This window comes from Taurulus bubalis (assembly GCF_910589615.1).
Source record: "Taurulus bubalis genome assembly, chromosome: 3".
Lineage (NCBI taxonomy): Eukaryota > Metazoa > Chordata > Actinopteri > Perciformes > Cottidae > Taurulus > Taurulus bubalis.
In genome coordinates, this window is record NC_136591.1 from 8431790 (window position 1) to 8451068 (window position 19279).

Consider the following 19279-nt stretch of genomic DNA (forward strand, 5'->3'; position numbering starts at 1 on the left):
TTTCACAGTGTGTTTTTAGATCCTGAAAGTTAATTGTAACATTTTGGTCAACTAAAAAATGTCTTATTCAGCATCCGGTTGTACTTAGCCCCACCCTCAGATATCTGGACACGACCGCAATCAATTCTGCTGATCTCGATATTGACCGTTGTGTTTGTTTACATTAGATTAGAACATCAACAAATGAGAATCATATTGTTTATTTAAAATATATATAGTCCAACAAAATGACTAATCGTGACAGGCCTAGGGACATGTCCTCTCTTTAATCAAGATAGTTATTCCTTTAACCTGGCTTCCTTCACACAAACAACATTGGCTCATGTTCTATTTATGAGACACTTGTCATTGGATACTTGTTGCTAGGATCTTGCCCAATTACACATCAGTTTCCCAACCACATAACATCACAGCAAAGAAACATTCACAGTCTGAGCCCTGTGATTAGCTGTATATTTGAGAGATCTTAAAACATGAATATAGGGCGGATTCCCTGATGTTTTGGTTTTTCTTTGCCGTTAATAGAGGAAATATATTTTCAAGTGTTTGAATACATTATGCTGAATATCAAATATGCCGGAAATATTCAAGTTCATTTCCTGTTTACAAGACTTGTCAACATGAAATGATGCTATTAATTCTAAAGCAGCAAATTCAAGACTCATGAGGACAATACATGCGTGTGCTTCCAGTATGCTATGCCACAGCACGTAAATGTCTTTTATCTGAGGAACAAGTACACGGCAATTACATCGTCTGGCAGTATGTAATGTTTGTTTTCTAGTGCTCTGAATCTGTCAAACAAATGAAGACATTTTTGTATATTACCTTGCGACACTCAAAGTTGGTCTTTTACTTTTTGAGGGGGTTCTTATTGAATGACTGCCATTTTAAAATAACAATAGATTTAGAGTCTTCTTTCAGCATTAATCAATATTTAGTTTGAGTTTAATATTTATTAGCCACATTATAATTTAGCTTGGGAAACAGAATGTTTTTATTTATCTTTTTCAACAGTAATTTGCTGTTTCTGTTTGCCCTAATTGCAGTGTATTCCATGAACACTAGCCCCTTTTGAATTCTCCCCGTGACAGATCCCCCACTTATTGTGTCTATGTTGGATAAATTGGACAATTTCCAAAGCTTCACTGATTGCACTGATTGTATAGTGCAATAATTCTGAATGCTGGGATAAATTGAACATGCAATGCTATCAAGATGATTGCATGACTCTCGTGAGGAACGCAGCAGGAGTGTCAGCTGCAAGCTTGCTCTCAGGTGCCAAAGGGGGGGAGAAGCCGGGATGTGGAAAATCAAAGGGACAAATCAGCAAGAAATAGTCGCTCCTCAACTCATAATACCGTAATAACAACACAGGAGCAGCCACGGATAAGTGGAATCTGTTCCTTATGATACTTGTGACTGCTGGACTGCTTGTCTCTATCAAATTCAGCCTGGTAAGAAGCCAAGGGTATACAATTGCATTCATAATTACTAACTCCGCCTTTCGACTTTATGGAAGATCTCTGTGAGCTTTTCTTCAACTTTTCTACAGCCCCACCTCCTGCCCCAATTTAGGCTCTCCACAATGGTTTAATACTGTGTCTGTTGATGGTGCTAAGCTGAGTGTCTAATTATTGAGATCTTGACACTTCTTCCCTGTGTCGAACATTAATCCATCATTGTAACTATGCATTAGTGTCGATGCAAGCAGGCGCCCAGAGCGAATTTAGAGAGCAAGCAGTGTGGAACTAGAGCCCTCCATCAAGAGATGCGATGAGTGGGGAGAGTGTTAGGGATGGATGCCAGCCAGGGCGGTATTTGCCACTCGATGTCAAATGTAGGCTGTGATCTATTTTCTCCGAAGTTAACTCTATTCACTGCACCGCTGTCAGCTATGGTAAAATACTTTTTATTAACGTGTCTCTGAGAGGGAATTCCACTGAATTGATTTTTTGTTTGTATTTCAGCACTTTTCCTGAGTCAGCCCAGTTTCCATGTAAAGGTATTTGCAGTCAGATTTGCACTGTTTACACAGCCTTATTAAATGCCCCAAACCTGGAATTTTTATAAACAATTTGATTACATTTCATTTACTTAATTGTGTTTTTTATTGTTTGAATTATATTAAATCATTTTTGTAAACCTTTAATTTACTAGACGGTAGAAATGATTTGTTGATAAAAAAAAATAAAAAACAATTTGTGAAGCAGTATGACATGAAAATCAGGATTTTATCCTTTCCATCACTGCCTTGTATTCATTTCCACATTCTCTTACATACAGGCCAAACTATTTGAGTCGTTACATTTAACTTGCTTTTATATTTGGTGATAATTAACATTTGGGTATAAAAGTGTCTTCTACTTGAAATTTTAATCATTTGGAGTATCTGATGCAAACTTTTGTGAAATGACTGATTTACCTTGACTCAATGTTTGTAGTTGAAAGCTTTGCTTTAAAAAAAAGGATTTTCATAATCTAAAGCCTTTATATCCTATTAAATGGAAAGCGACTGCAACTACAAAATAGGAAATCTTTTGTGAAAAACTGTGTTTTGCATTAGTAATAGTCCAAGGTGAAGGCCGGTGTATTGAGAGAGATTCAAGTAAATATTTGCTGCAGGACCAAGTACCTCTGTTAAGTGATGCAGAGCTGTTGATGTCGCCGGTCATGAAAGAAGACTCTGACTGTTTTCTGACTGTGTCATTCCACATTCGACGGATGCGACTCTGCAGGGACAAACAACAAAAACACGTTAGAATTCACTCTGAACATACAGAAATACAGCTAAAAATTCACAGTCTGCACATGAAGGATAACTTTATTAAAAGGAAAATCAACCACACATAAGCAACATCATCATATATCTGAAAAGTGTATTACTTTCACCTACTATTAAGCACAATAAAGGGTAAGATATGAAGCAAAAAAAAAAAAAACTGTAAGCTTTTTAATCAAGTTTTTAAGCCACAGAATATGTCAGCCGTGGGTATAAGAAACCTCCAATTAAAGATGAGCACGAGCACTGGGATAGGTGAAGTCAATAATAAAGTCATCAGTCAAGCTCTCCGAATCAGCGTCTCAGGTTTCAAATGCTCAATCCAAAAGGGTTCATCCTGGTTAATTATGTTAGTGTCCCCATGGGCTGTTGCACAAGCTAAGAATCTGGGTATCCAACCACGGAGCTGAACACTCTCGATCCTATGCCAGACGGGCTTGGCAGAGGACTTCAGAGATTTTATGATTGAAACACGGATTGGTGATGGTGAAAAGAAAATATTGTTTAAAATGTTTCGTGATGAAATTGCTTTACATAAAAAATTAATTATGGTCTTTTTGGGGGGTTTTAGTCAACATTTCATTTATTGTAAACCACATGCAACATATAACATAGCAGCAGGGCCCAAGAGTAAAGTCATCCAATGAGGCAATACTTTTAACACCTCAAACAGGATTCAGCTTAACTAAGTCATCGACATTTGACATTCAGACCATGAGCATCTTTTTAGACATGTAATTGAACAATTGTCGAAAAGCATGTGGTAAAAATGCCCACGCAGATGTGTTATGATCAAAACGGCACTTCTGTGTCACCCCCAGGTGACACACAGCTCTTATAATCTAACAGGAACATATACTGACACAGACGATTTCATTAGCATATTGTACGTCATCTTGTCCCCAGCACTGAAGACTCAGATGGGTTGGAAATGACACCTCTGCTACTTCTTGTTTTTTGGACGGATAAAAACTTGAACCATTCATAGCTGGCGGGTTTGAATGTACTTTGCTGATTACACATTCATTTAGATGCCTCAGAGTAAGCAACAAAAACAAGCACGTCTTTCTGAGTGTTTCCATTCCTGTCTTGCTCATATAAAGCGACTGAGCATGAGGTTAAAGCCATCTTGTCAAAGCACTGTGTATAATTAAACGCTTTGATCTGTGTGCAGAAACCAGCTTGTATCGTGGGTTGCCACTGCACGCTTGACTCTAAGGACTATTTATATAACTGAACACTGGAAGGAAATCACAATCTTTAGAATATTGAAATTATGTTCAATTACAGTGTATCGTGGCAATTCATCCTATACATCAGGTCAATGTGGGCGGAATCCATTAACAATTGACTTTACAAGGGGACAGAATTAACATATTTTGGCAGAGAGAGTCCAATCTGCATCTGTGAGCATGAACACATTCCCCACAAAGCTCTAGCCAATACTTTAGTAAGCGTCGCTGTACTAATGTGCAGCCTGCTCCAGTGGAAATTAATTGCAGGCTGACTTTATGTACTTACATCTTTTTTTCTTTAGCTTAACAGGCACTACTATTCCCCGCTATCATTCCAAATAAGGACATATGCTGTACTTCCTTGCAATCTATCATGCATACTTAGTCACTTCTAAAATGTTTTCTCAAAGGTTATTAATAACTTGAGCGGTGGTCGGGCGACGTGCAACGCATTCAAGTTTTCTTGTGTCTGAATTCTGTAAAGAGTTGCACATCTCATGGATTATTATCTTGGAATAAGTCGCCCTCGATATGCAGACCGACGACTCAAAAATAAAGTTCAGTGCCAAATGAGGATTAATTTGTCCTGCTAAAGAAGATACCTTTGCAGCAAATGAAGAATGAAAACAAAGAAAACAAAAGGGGGAGTATAACTTAATTTCGCCACCTGTGACCCAGTAGAGTAACGGCCTGGAGCACGAGAGGCGGTGCCTTTTCCAGAGCCGATAGAGCTGTCCACACTTTTGCCACTGCAGCAGTGGGTACGCAGGCATTTCCCATACTCCTTACGCACCTGTATGGAATACAAGCACAGTTACAATGCAAACTAACCACCAGACCAAATCCAAGGGTAACAATATCATACTTGCCGCATTTTGGAGATGCTTTTCAGGCATAATTGCTGAAGCATGAAATGAACCTAATGATCAACTGATTTCACAAGGCTCTTCTTGAAAATAGCCCCATACCTTTTTCTGCAGCACACAGTGGAAGATGAAGATGAACATTCCTTGCAGGGAGTTGAAGATGGTGAACAGGTAGGCCATGACCACCGTGCTCTCGTTGACATACATCAGGCCAAAGGCCCAGGTCAGGCCCAGCAGGCATAGCAAGGCAATGGCCCCTATCACCCAAGATCTGGAATGGAAACAAACAGCCATCTTAAAAAAACATTTGGCAACGTTAGTATGCTAAAAGTGCTTTCAAACTGGTTTTGAACTTGGGAGAAGTGTAGATTGTACCAAACACAATATGTTGTGACAATAAATGGAGGTTTAAAACCACAACGTAAACTACTACTAAATTAGGTATAGAAATAATCAAATCTGTTCAACCTATCATTTATTTGACAGTTAAAGGTTTTCCTATGAGAGGGAGAAAAGGCACACAAATTAAGGGGGAGAAATTGATGAGAAATGAGAATGGCTTTAATCCTCATATATAATGATAAATGGTAATAAAACTGCAGATTTGTATATATACGATACAAGTCTGTACAAATAAGAGCGTAACAAATATGGCATTTTCATTAGAAGGCTTTAAATGAGTACATTCCATGTTGAATATGTTGTCACGCATTGTCAAAGCACAATAACGCACGCAATCAGATAATCTTGATTGAGTATTGTGTAAACAATACCTGACTATCTAAAACAATAGGAAACCGTCCTGCTGTTGTGTACATCAGCGGTTGGATATATCTCGATATTCTGACACCCAGGTAAATACCATCCAAATTAGCGGAGGCGTTGTCAGCCTACAGCTGCTGTGAGCATAATGACGTGGGGATCATAATCCTGGTTATACCACTTATGCTTCAATTTCACAGCAGTGTGACCGTGAATACTCTTAGTGTGAAAACTTTTGCATACGGTCTTGTTTATGACTGATTTATTGCATGCAATGTTTCAGTCAAAACTTGTTCTGCTCAGGCTTATTCCATTATCTAAATAGTAGTCCAGAAATATGAATTTATTTACATGGAACTTATTCTGCTGTTAATTAGGCTACATAAAAATGGATATAGTTTCGGTAATGTAAACTGTTTGAATCATGTATATATTATTTTCAGGTATGTATCTACTGCTTCCAGCTTATTATGCCAACCCTTTTTATCACAATGGATGCAGATAGGGAATAAAAGGAATGACAAGTGACAAATGTAAGCGCCGTATCTACGTTACAGTGCTAATATATCTATAGACTGCACTGTGAAGATGCAGGTGCCATTTAAAACTAATCTTGCTTGTCACATCTGTAGTCTTCATATATCTAAGACAAGAGTGCTGTGTGCACACTAATGTGGCCTTCAACATGACTGAGCACTCCACATTAAATCATGGTAATGATTCAGAGAGGCATCTCGACGGATTTGGGTGCGGATTGTTCATATGAAGGAGTAAATGTAAGATGGAATTATGGGGAAATGGCCCTTCCAATTTTGTCTTACTTGATCTCAGGTTCATAGTCCTGATAGCTGAGCGATATGACGAGAGCAAACATAACAAAAGAAAATAAGCAGAAATCAATAAATTCACATCACAAAACATGGACAGGCGAAATCAAAATGTGTGGCCATAAATACAATGTACAAATGTAGACATTAAGAGGGAAACCATACACCAAGAACGAAGATTACTTATTGTGACAGGGGAGATTCAAGCTAAACTCACAGCATTTACATCTAAACATCAACACCAGACATTTAATACATTTTGGGAGGGGATTTGTTTGTGATTTACAGGTGATAACCCTCATTATCCTGGTGCACTGAAGTATCTAGCTCCCCTCATAAATGCTGGCAGACTTTCACATTTAAGCCGTTATAAATGGGCCAGGTGTGCGGCAAAATAAATGATTTATGAATTCACCAGGGCAACCATTAAACATAATTTTCCCAGGGCCGTCTTAATGACCTGGTGGGAGAGGTACTTCATCAAGACGACTGCCCCCGGAATGGTCACAGAAACACAAGCAGTGGGCACAAAGAGAACCAAATATTGTCCTCTAACGAGTGACAGTTTTGTTCGGCAAATGGTTTATGATGGAGACACGAGAGGTTATAAGAAATGCATCCGCATGGACAGGATATGAAGAGGCTACAATTCCTATTGCACATGGCTTATCTTCGTCTGGAGTCAGATACAAATATGGGGATGAGTTGGAGAGCTGCATGGAAGGAGCCTGAAGGCAAAACTTCAGAGACTGCATAACAGTCACTGAATAGCACAACAGCTCACTTATAAACGAAGAGGGTGCATTTCAGTCGAGTTTTATCCTGTCAGAAATGCTGCATGCCTGAAAGCCGCTAATACAACAGCTACAAATCCTCTCGGTTCATATGTTTGGCATCATTACGCTCAAAAGTGTTGAAGTAAGGAGAAGTACTTGGTAAGGCAAATGTTATGTCATGTTATTTATGAATAATTATAATTAAATGTGTATTTGAATCACATTTGTGATTGCTAAATATAGCATCTAAGCAATATAAGTACTTACTATCACTATGTGCTTTTCAGTAAACATCTATTTTGGAATTTTCCAATGGCTGTGCAGTATATAGCTATATTATCCATCTTTGAGGGTTGCAGCAGAGCCCTTCTACGCTTTCGAAGCACAAAAAAAAAGAGACTTTATTGTGCCAATCGTCGACAAGAATTCCCAAAATTTGTAATTTAGAGCAGAGAACCCCTTCAGACTGTGGCATCAAATTACCACCAATTTCCTTCAAAATGACTTCATTTGCCGAGGTGCCATTCATTGCAATGTCTCAGATCATTTATGCATGAGATCGCAATTGGTCAATTCAACCTGTTTCAGATCTGTATGAAGTCTTTTTATAGGCCGTTTCTGGGAGGAAAAGAGGAAGTGCTGTGATCAACTCGACAGGGTGTTAATTATTCAACCAAAGGTATGCTTAAAATGCTCATAAGTGTTTAAGACATCAATAGCGCAAAAGTTTTTGATGTTGGCAGAGCCGTTTTGTATCTTTGAATTCATCCTTGTTAGCATATTTCAATTGAAGTTTCTTATCTGCACGGGGAGGAAGCTATGCAAGTCAAAAGTCACACCTTTCTCTATAAAAAATATACAGTCCATCATATTCTAAATATACCACATTCACCACAAGAGTGCAAAAGTCATATTGTAATCCATGAATCACAGGGCAGTGGCAGCCGCTGTCTCCATTATGGGGTGAGGAGGGAAAAAACACATCAAACACAATATCAATTCTACATCCTCTACTGAGAAATGTTGCATCTTACCAGTGCCATTCTACAATAACACATCCATCATAATAACGGTAGCTAAAGTGAAGAGGAAAAAAAAAATGGAAGATGAAAAACAGAAAGATGTTATAGATAAACACAGCCTCAGATTTTTTTTAAAGGCAGGATGTGTGTGCTAATCAAAAGAAGAAAGGAGGGCAGGGAGAAAGAGATACACAGCGAAGAAGAGATGAAACATTCATATAAAAACAAGGCAGCGTGATGAAATCTGAACAGAAAATGTGACATCAAACCATAAAGAGGATGCAAACGGCAGAAATATAACACAAAAGAAGACACATCTCATTAAACAGAGATAGATTGACTTAATTAACCCGTAATATCATCATCATCAAACCGCTTCACCTTGGTGACTCGAAGAAAAGCTCATTGGGAAAAGCACGGCAATAACTGACTGCTACACCACATTGGACACTAAATGTTATTTCAGCCCATGTTAAAAACTGAAATACTTAATTTCCCATCATACTTACCTATTGCTACTTGTTTACAGACCATGCCATGATGCGTTTGGTGAAGCAGTATTTTTAGTAAAGCCAGTCGTCTGAAAGTATTTGTCGTGTGTTGAGAAATGGGCCCAGACTTAAACACTGTGTCAGATGAATGAGGGCTGACAAAAGCTGCGCTACTTCATACTATTTTCCAATGGTCATGTGAAACATTGCAGACCGCTTCGGAGTGAGCAAGTCTCGGGGGTCAGGGGGTCAGTTGTTTCGTACATTATGTGAGGGCGGTGTAATAAATCATACGACACTGAGAACTCCAGCAGTCAATATTTTACTGCAGAACAAACTACGCAATGTATCTCGCGGCACTGAAGAACGGCAACATACAGAAGAACCGCCTTGGCAAATATGATCTAAAAAACTATTACAGTGTTTTGGATCAGTGCTTTGCTGAATGTACCTGCTGTTCTGGTCCAGTCGTGGACTGGAGCTTCATCAAAGTTCTCTGCGAAGCAATCTTTTTCCACACCATGCCTCACTATATAAACTGGAGAGCCAATCAAGGGGCTGCAGGTGGTCTGCCTGCGTTTCTGCCAGCGTTTGAATCACAGTAAGTGTTTAGTTCATCGTGGATGTTTGAGCTAGGGACTAAATTAGTTTGCATATGTGTGAACGAGCACATGTTTCTGAGACTCAGTTGGGTAGGTTTCTAATAACAGATCTGCTGCCGATCAGAACCTACACTGTGAGCAGAGTACTCACAATGGTATTTAATTCAATAGGAATAGCATGGGAAAAGCCACGTGTTTCAAAAGCACAGAGCACAGCCAGACATATATTTAGATCATTTGGAAGTCAAGTCTTGATGGCTGGGTCAACGATCCAGGCATCTGCTTCAAAATTCTCTTGTCATAACCTAATTGCTATTCTTTCATTACTACAAAGTGCACACAAGTGATCCAAGTTTTCTTTGTTACGCTCCTGAATCAAATAGGACCAAAACACATAACCTGCTATTTCACAGAATCGTATTACAAACTGGGACAAAGAGGTGACACTGAATGGCTTTCACCATGTAGCCACATAGGAAGATGTCAAGTTTGGACTGACCTATCATTGACATTGCAGGAAAGTATTTGGAGCGGATTATAGCTTTGACGAAGCATGGCAAAAAGAGCAGAACAGGAAATGGCGAGACCTTTATCAGATAGATGAGCAATAAAACAAAGATTGGGTTTCACCAGCTAAACATTCATTCTGAAATAAAAGTTTTTGGGGAAAGTTCTTAGTTACCAATAGATAGTTTCCAACCAGTGATTCACTACATTTGGTTGCACCGTTTCCATGTCTCAGCTGTTTAAGTCTTTAGTAATGTGTATGGTGGTTTGGGACATTTGGAGCAATAATTAGTGCAGTAGGAAGTCACCGTAGCATCCAACATTTTTTAAACATTTGCATTCTAGAGTAAGCTTGACCTTATGAAGAGATGATGCAATCAGCAACTTCAAAATAGAGCAACGTCTGTGTTTCTCAGAAGCGACACATCTAGTGAACGCTGAACATGGCTGAATGTCGCCTCTCCACTTCATGTCATCGTGAGGTAACTGTAATGTCAGTCTCACTTTGGCCCTGCTCAGAAGCAGCACTTAAAAACCACAGCTCCACTCGGGAACATCCTGCAGTGAATTTGTGATTGGGAAACAAAGTATAGTCTGACTTTGTGCCGCTTAAGCATGCTATATCATGCTTGTAGAAGATATTTTTTTTTTTTATGTGTGTATCACTGTGCTGAGAGGAGCAGGGCAGACAGGGCCACAGTGCTGCTGAGACACACACTGTGATGTGATGCCACAAAGAAACAGCTAGAGCGCCGGCCATAAAGTAGACTAATGTGTCCAGAGTGGCTTAAAAAAAGTGAGGGAGACAGCAAAAACAGAGCAGAGACCCTTATCCATCATAGCAAACGGGCGGCAAAACAACTTTACACCATCTGGAGAACGAGTGTGCACTGACACCAGGTAGCTGGAGCTTACACCAAAGTCAATGACCGAAAATGCTGTGTCATTCTACAGGGCAACAGGACCTTAAAAACAACTTTTAAAACAGTGTATTCACATCCAGCCAGACAGGATGAAACTTTTAGAAGTTTCATTGACAGTTTAACTGAACCAATCTATACAAGGTAAAGCTGTGCAGTTTAATGCACACATGGTGGAATGTTTCCAACACTGCATGAGACCACAATACATGTAAAGCTTTAGTTATTAAAGCTGCACTAATCAATATGTTGAGTGAAACAATGGATCACATGACTGACTTGATTTGAGTGTCACGGTTTTTACACAATGGGGGCAAGACAAACTAACATGAAAATGTGTAATACTTGAAATACTATAGTGTATGTTTAGGGCTTTTATTGTGAAAGGTAAGAACAAAAGGAGTGAATCTGGTATACGCTGCCTTTGTCAATATAGTTTTCCATCTTGGTTGGGACTACAAAGCATCCGTGTTGTTTCATAAATATAGGTGCAACTGTTCTGAAAAAAGTATATGGACGTGCAAATGAATAGCTCGAAAAAACGTCCCCCAGTGTGTAAAAGCCTTAAGTCTGCACTTATTATCAAAGGTTACTTTGTAAATATGATGGATTACACAACTAAAGCTATTTGACTTTCGTATCATCTGGAAAAGAACGAGCTCCTTGCAGTATACAAAATATATCTAAATCACATAAAAAAAATAAACAAACAGCATTGTTTGTAATAAATAAGCTCTCACATGCAAACCACTTATATGGTCCTTAATTTTAAACAGACATGTTTTGCATTTCTCATTTCACGAGGGTATATACATTTTAACTATGTATTGCACTCTCGAAAAGATATTTGAAACTTTTACAAGCTGAAACTTAGCAAAAGTTTACTTGGCAAAATTTTAAATTAATTTCACGCGTACAATAAATATATGTAAAAATATTACAACTTTTCCTTGCAAACCTGTTAACAGCAAAGAAAGTTTACATCTGAGTTTTATAATCGTTACTGTCCCTCAAGCGTTCATATCATCTGGAAGCAGCCAGGGACAGGCAGATAAACAGACTCAAACACACACACACACACACACACACACACACACACACACACACACACACACACACACACTATGAATATTCATTGGCGGCATGTTGACATAAAGATAACACCAGGTCAGGTCTGTCAGAATGTCTCCTGGCCTTTTCCTGTGCAGACACCAGTGTTCTTCAGATAATAGTGGGGATGCAAAAGAATACCTGTTTGATTTTAACACTGCCTGACACAACCTTTCAGCCTAATAGGAGGAGCTTACCTTGCAGGCTCAGACTCCCAGACCCTTGGGTTGGGTGTTCGCAACCTTGAGTGCTTTTAATGAGGTTTTCGAAATAGCAAAAAAAACTGGGTGGGCAAGAAAGTGTGAATTGCTCGGGAACATCGGCTTGAATACAGAGTAACATCCCAATGTTGCTCTTTGACCATTGCTTCATCAAACTGAAGAAAACAGGAGGAAAAGTTGGCTCAAATTGAGTCGTACGAGATACAATTCAGCTGTCTGAGTGCATTTGGTGGAAGTGAGCGAGTCACATTGAAACATTCTTTCCATCTGTAATAAACGTCATAAGGAGCGCTATTTCTGTACGACTTTAATGGATATCTGGATGATGTGAGTGCTCTTACTTGATGTTGTCCAGGCAACCGGAGTCTGGTTTCAAGATGGCCGTGTGATGGAACATCTTGTAGAGAGCGATGCCCAAGAAGATGACATTGAGCTGAGAGAGAGAGACAGAGAGAGAGAGAAAGAGAGAGAGAGAGAGAGAGAGAGAGAGAGAGAGAGAGGTTTCATGTTCCTGCTTCAGTTCCATTCATTTTAAATCAGAGCACTTTGTAGCACAGAGATGGAACGCTGCAGCCAGGCTTGGTTTCCCACTTTGCCAAACAGAGCACAAAATCCCATGAAACCTCTACGGTGGTATAACCGACTAAACAGAGAACGGTGAGACAAGACAGCTGCATACTTGTATGAGGGAGCCTTTCCGTCTGACTTATTCAAACTTGTCTCACACTTGGAGACAAGCACAGGGAATAACTGCCACTGCTGCAGAGTTTGTTTTCTTTTGCCTCGGGAAAAAAAAAGCATCTATTTCCATGTATATAAATCAATATATGTATATAAGTCAATATAAACATACTAATCTGCTTACTAAACTGTTAATTATAGTTTGTTTTGCTATGATCATAGTGTATTCTAATTTACATAGCTGCAATGCATTTAAATATGTATTACAATGCGCTATAATCACAGTTATAAATATAAATTATATTTTTCTTCATGTACCAAATGTAGTATTCAAATAACAATCAACACATAATGTGTGTAATCTCAATGAGTTTGACTTTTGCACCTAATTTGCCAAACAAACTAATCATTCAGAAAAGAAATTCCAGAATAAAGGAAAAGAAAATACCTCTTGTGTATCTCGTGGTCGCAGCAAGGGGACTTTTCAGAATGACTGAACAATTGGTAAGATTTCACTGACTTTGCTGATGTTCACAGTTGAAATCAAGCATATATGAGGTGAGTATTAAAACATAAAAATCTGCTTATAATGTATCTGCATAATATTTGCCCAAACCCTCACCAAATTCCCAGTGGACTATTGGATCTGAGCTCCAGCCTTCTTTCCAACATACATTTTTTGTTTAAAAATCTAACAGAGAAAGGAGTGAGTCATGAGGCTAACAGCGATGCATTGTGAATGATTTCACCGAACTGGAGCATGAAAGTGCATTATGCATATTGAGATTTAGCATCCAGCTGAGCAGTAAGAGTTGTGTTAAGAGTTGTTCGAATTTCACATGTTGGGACCCGTGGGACAATAAAATTGTCACGTTGTAGTTGTTGAGGATATTTACTAGATAATTTACTATATCCAATATTAATTATGATGGTTGACTGGTGTCTTGGATAATAAGGAGCACATATCTTGTGGCACAGCAATATGTACAGCTTTGCATTAGCTTAGCAGTTAGAAGAACATCATTCTGACATCAGATTTAAAGCAGATGGATCAATAAAAGAGATATTTCATTAGAAAAGTGGGACTGTCCTAGTTGGGAAAGACACAGAAAGTGTGCGTGTGTGTGTGTGTGCTCCTTGCATACTGCTTGTGTATCTGCCCCCAAAGCTGTCAGTGTGCCTGTGAGCAGGAGATGGAAAAAGGTAGTGGAGTACGAGTTGGAACAGGAACAAAATCAATCATAATCGCAGTGCGGATTACTCCAACACTGCATACTGAGCAGAGTTCACTCTCTTTCTCTCCCCGCTCCCCTATCCCCCAATAATTGTCTTAGCCGGTGACTGCAGCGGGGTGACAAACTGCAATATATTTTCTACACCCCTCATTCGTTTTTCTGGACGGCTCCGTGCCCGGCGGTGGCATATATGCTCAACAGGGCAGAGAAAAGAGGGAGGATAAGAGCCAGAAAAAGGAATCTCGGTGGACCATTTAGGCGATGACCCGCAGGCTAAGCAGGGTTAATGAGCAGAAGGGGTGGGGGGGGTAACGCTTACCATAATTATCAAGGTTGCTGGTCCTATGAAACTCCAAATGAAGTAGGTGTCCAGGCGAAGCCAGCAACTGTAATGAAAGAGACAAAGTGAGAGGAAAGGGGGTTGGGGGGGGGGTACAGAAAGAGAGATTTGAGGTTATAGCTTCATTCTCCTGCTCAGAGGATATACATCAAGTAGGAGGTTGGAGTGACACAGAGGAATAGGTACTTCAAAACATAGATTGCCGCAAGGGGCTTGGAGAATTATGGCCATCAGTAAGAATTTGGAGGAAAGGGGGCTTTCAGGGGCAATGACAGCAATAATGATGGGCTTTCATAGCCAAACAGATGTACTATCAAAGATAAAGAAAAAAACAGAGAACAGAGTGGGATGCAGCTAAAACTGTAAAGGATGTACCCTAAAGGCAGGGGGTGAACAGACTCGTACGATTCTGTTTCAATTTGTCGGGTTAAGATAGGAAATTAACATTACACATGATAATTTATGGAGGATTCAATTGGTTCTCAATTGAATCGTAGCTGTATCACTCCAAAGGAATTGGATTGACCTTGACCCTGACAAGCATGGTCCCACACAGTCCTTAAGCACTCAGCAAAGTGTCTTACATGTTCATGTTAACTGCAATGACTTTCTAGGACTGCTGTAATTATGTCAATAATTAAATAACACACTCTCCTGACCTCAACTCATATCAACACAGAACAGATAGTCAATTCTTCTTTGCCCAGTAAAATTAAATACAGACCAGAAGGGCCGGTGGAAGGTGGCAGTGCCCCTTTGAAATGGCAAAAAATAAAAAATTGATTCATGACCTGTGTTTGAATTATTAATCTTTTAATCTCCGCCGCTGCAGCAGATAGACGCCTCCATATTTGGCCACTGGTAAATTACAGTTCATACAGGCGCGTTGTCATTCAGGCTGACAAAGTGGGAGTAGAAGAATATTAGCTGGAATTCAATAGCAGTTTAATGCAAATTGAGATTATGGGTAACACACCACTGGACTTTAGACAGTGACTGGTGTAAAAAAAAAAGTGCAAAAGACAAAAACACAACAAATAAAAAGGAAATATTTTCCCTTGAATAATAGCACACAGCCTTAAATTCTGATTTCTGAGGAATGGTTAGGTGCCCCTTTTCCATAAAAAACGATTCTGAAAGCAAAAGACAATGGTCCATGATATCATGGATGCTATTGTGGTTCAATTCTCTTGGAGAAAAAGCAGGTTTTAAAGCAAAACATCCTAAAAACCTCATCTGCAATAGACAACTTTGTATACGTTTCACTTTTCGTCACCAAAGAACTCGCAGACAAATGAAAAAGAATACTGTATACAAAGTGTCAGGACAAAAATTGACTGTTCTTTTGTTGTTCCTGGGACTTGATATGTCTCCCCCTCACTGATATCAATGGATGAGAGGAGGAAACACAGAAAAAAACATATGGATGCATAAAGAATTGAATAAGCGCAAACAAAAAGATACACATCATGCAGAGAACTCTGGCAGCTCATCAAAGCACATGCTCCCAACGTCGCGGTTTTAAATTATGCTGACGGTTTCTATTGTCATTTTTTTCCTTCTTCTTCTTCTTCTTCAGATCATAGAAAGATTTAAAGACGTGGTGGGCGGTGGGAGCTGCAGGCTGTTATTTTTTTCTGCAATCCTCTACCTCCCCTTCTTCACTTGTGTCATGGTTTTGGATTTTGGAGCACATCTAGTTTCATCTACCCTCCTAGTATGCTTCTTCGTGTACGATTCCATTAGCAACCAAGCAATAAAAACCATAAACATGTGCAAGTCAAAACACAAGCCGTGCTTGTGCCAACGGTGCTTTGGCATTCTGCAACGATCTGAGAAATGCTGTCCTATGAGCCATGGTAGTTTAATCTGCAAAGAAGTCTTTGCAACAGAGATAGTCATTTCATTGGTGTGACAGTGAGCTGATGACCGAGAGAGTGAGTGAAGTGATGTGAAATAATTGAGCCAAGACGATTACGAGCTGCCTTTTGGTTTGGTCTTAAATCCCGAAGCACATTGTGCATTAAACTATGATTAAAATCCAGATGAAATGAAAAAAAATGCCTTTTTTAACCCTTTCAGATCACGTCGTCAGTGAAATCATGCAGACATGTGTTCCTCAAATGCATATCAGTAGCTTTAAGCTGATACACCAGGAGACATACTGTAGCAATGAGCCAGCAAAAGCCAGGAAGTAAGACCAAGAAAAATGGTACTAAACTCTAAAGGAGCCACTAAATGTACAAGGCCAGAGTGACATGACAGACGCAGACAGGCAAAGGCATCGTAAGCTACTTTTTGGTCGCCTCACTAGCTTGGGAACTTACTAGCTTGAAGAAGCCTATAATACAACTGCCCTTTTAGAAGAATTATACTTTAGATAGTTTTGTTTTTCAATGCAAACATAAAAAAAGATGAGCACATGTATTCCAAAATATATTTATGTTCATTATATTGAATTTCTATATTACAGTTTAAATCTACAGAAATATATATTTAAAATTGTGTTTGGTGTGGGTATGGTGACAATCATACATAGTCACACTCACCACTAGTGTGGTCTTAAGATAACAATAGCTAACACAGCCAATAGTTTGATGTGTCCTGACTACTACATGTCGCTAATGTCAAAATACAAGTAAAGAGAAATTATTTCAAAATCAATAAACCAGGTAAACAAAGTCAGCCTTGCAAATGTTTTATAAGAAAGAAAATGTATTCAACATGTTTGTTAGGCCGCAAGGATACAATGGTTGTGGCGAGAGACACTGCATGTAAACACAAGTGTACTTATTTGAAAGAAACCTCCACCGGACACCTTTGACAACAGCCACCATTATTCTTTATGCTTAATGAAACACACTGGACAGTTACACCAATGCGATTGCTGTAACAAAAAATCTATCTGCTGAGTTTACAGGTGGTTTGATGTATTACTTTCATTAAACCTGGGAAATTACATGGGATCACACCCTGGTTTTGCTGACCACTAGATGCCTTCAGTGGACTTCAGCAGAGTCAAGTTCTTTGCTCAAAGGCACATCTAGAATAATCACTCAGAGTAATTGAATGGAGGTCCAACTACTTTCTTTGGTTCAGAGGTTCCTATTTGAACTCAGCCTTAGAACAGGTGACTTCACAAGCTTGCTGACCTTCAGGCTGCTGCCTTTTTAATGTGCTCAGTTATTACGAGACACTGGGGCTCAGCTTTAGCCATCTAATACACCTGCGTCACTTTCGACAGCAACTTGTTGGATATTTCTGCTCAAAGTGAGACCACCTAGATAGCGCTGCTATGGTCTCCAAATCAATTTGCAGCGGTACGACGTGCCCTACCCCACCTTTTGCTATTCACCACGTATAACGTCTTGTCCTTTCCCTCATCCTTCAATGGCTGAGTATAATTGTTCCACCGGTGGCAGGCTTTAATTATTCACATGATGCCAAGGCTCAGGAGGTGGCAGCTATCACCTCATCCATCACCAAGAACTATGACTCTGCCAATCTACAAATGCACCGTCTATCAGTTGTATTGTGTGTAGCACTGTGTGTGTGTGTGAGGTGTGTGTGTGTGTGTGTCATTTATGATACACATCTTTGAAGCAACCTGCTGATGCTGGTCTTTATTATTTTCAAATGGGTTTGAGATTAACAGAGAGGAATGGAGGCCAATCCTCTGCTTGGCATTACACTGCTTTATAGACCACTTTGTATTTCAGAGGAAAGAGCTTATCTAGCTTCTGTAGGAAATAAAAAAAGGCAGTCTCTGTCACTACCCATCTTTTTGTTAATCTCCTGTCTTTTTCTCTTTCATTCACTCTCCATCTCCCTGTTCATACTCACTCTCCCCCTCCCTTCCTCTTAATCTCTCCATGCTTGTGCTGTAATTTGTGCATCCTAAAATGCTGAAGACATTAACCAGAACAGCCCGCCATTCATCCAGCAACACCATTGCCTGAAGTGAGCATTTTTCACTGTCAAAACCATGTCAATTCAGCAGTGGGGAAATGTACGCAGCTTGAGTAACCGTTCGCCTCCATTAAAAGTTGATGAGCAATGGCTACTGGAGCGTCATCTGCAAGATTGTTAAAGCTCCTGAAACCAACACAAACAGTTGTCATGTTGTTTGCAGGGTTTTCTGTGATTGTAGATACAGTACACACATAATGGCTGTTTATTTAACATATTTGACAAACTGTTCAGTTCAGTTACACTGAGAGACAGAATAAGTCGAGGCGACTGTATCTCAGTCGGTAGAGCTGGTTGGTGCGGGTAGGGGAAGTGATCGGGCCCTCCTGTCCACATGCTGCTCAAGCGTCCTCTGACTGATTTGTCATTGTCCATTCAGTTTGGTGTTCAAGCTATCTGATGTAACATTTCCCCCAGGTCACTCAAGCTTTAGTCTGGAACTTATTTCTCATATTTCTACATTTGCAGACAAACCTAAACAGCATGTACTTGCAATGATAATATTAATGACCAAAAGGATGCAGAGTGGTGTAAATCTTATACCAGACACCTTATTAGTCAGAAAGAAGTCTGCACTGAAAGGTATAGAAATAATTGGGTGATATAAATCTCTGAGGACTTTTGGGAAACATGTCTTATGGATATTTGCCGATGCTCAGTGAATGCTAGACATAAACTAATACAATGTGAAGTAACGCCAATTCTGGTCATGTCCCAACCTCCAGTCATTCTAGACTTCTGTATTTGATTTTTAGTCAAAAGCATTCACTAAGCCAGGGGTCAGCAACCTTTCGTATCCAAAGAGCCATTTTGACCTTTTTCCACCAAAAAAAAATTGTCTGGAGCCGCAAAAAATATTTGATATCACAGCTTCTGAAGTTTTATATATAGTCATATTATATATACAAAAAACTATAGTTTGTTGTATTTATG

At 39.4% G+C, this 19279-nt stretch overlaps 1 protein-coding gene across 1 annotated transcript in view; it reads right to left on the reverse strand.

Annotated features, from left to right (window-relative positions):
* The window catches only part of LOC306734795 (adhesion G protein-coupled receptor L3), a gene marked incomplete at its 3' end in the record, with an annotated part of 118274 nt that overhangs the window by 5600 nt on the left and 93395 nt on the right, over positions 1–19279 (reverse strand). Inside the window, exons 15-19 of the mRNA XM_079216185.1 lie at positions 14357–14423; positions 12463–12554; positions 4986–5154; positions 4685–4810; positions 2636–2732 (exon numbers count right to left, since the gene is read on the reverse strand). Coding sequence (XP_079072311.1) covers positions 2636–2732; positions 4685–4810; positions 4986–5154; positions 12463–12554; positions 14357–14423 — 551 coding nt within the window. The remainder of the gene's footprint in view (positions 1–2635; positions 2733–4684; positions 4811–4985; positions 5155–12462; positions 12555–14356; positions 14424–19279) is intronic.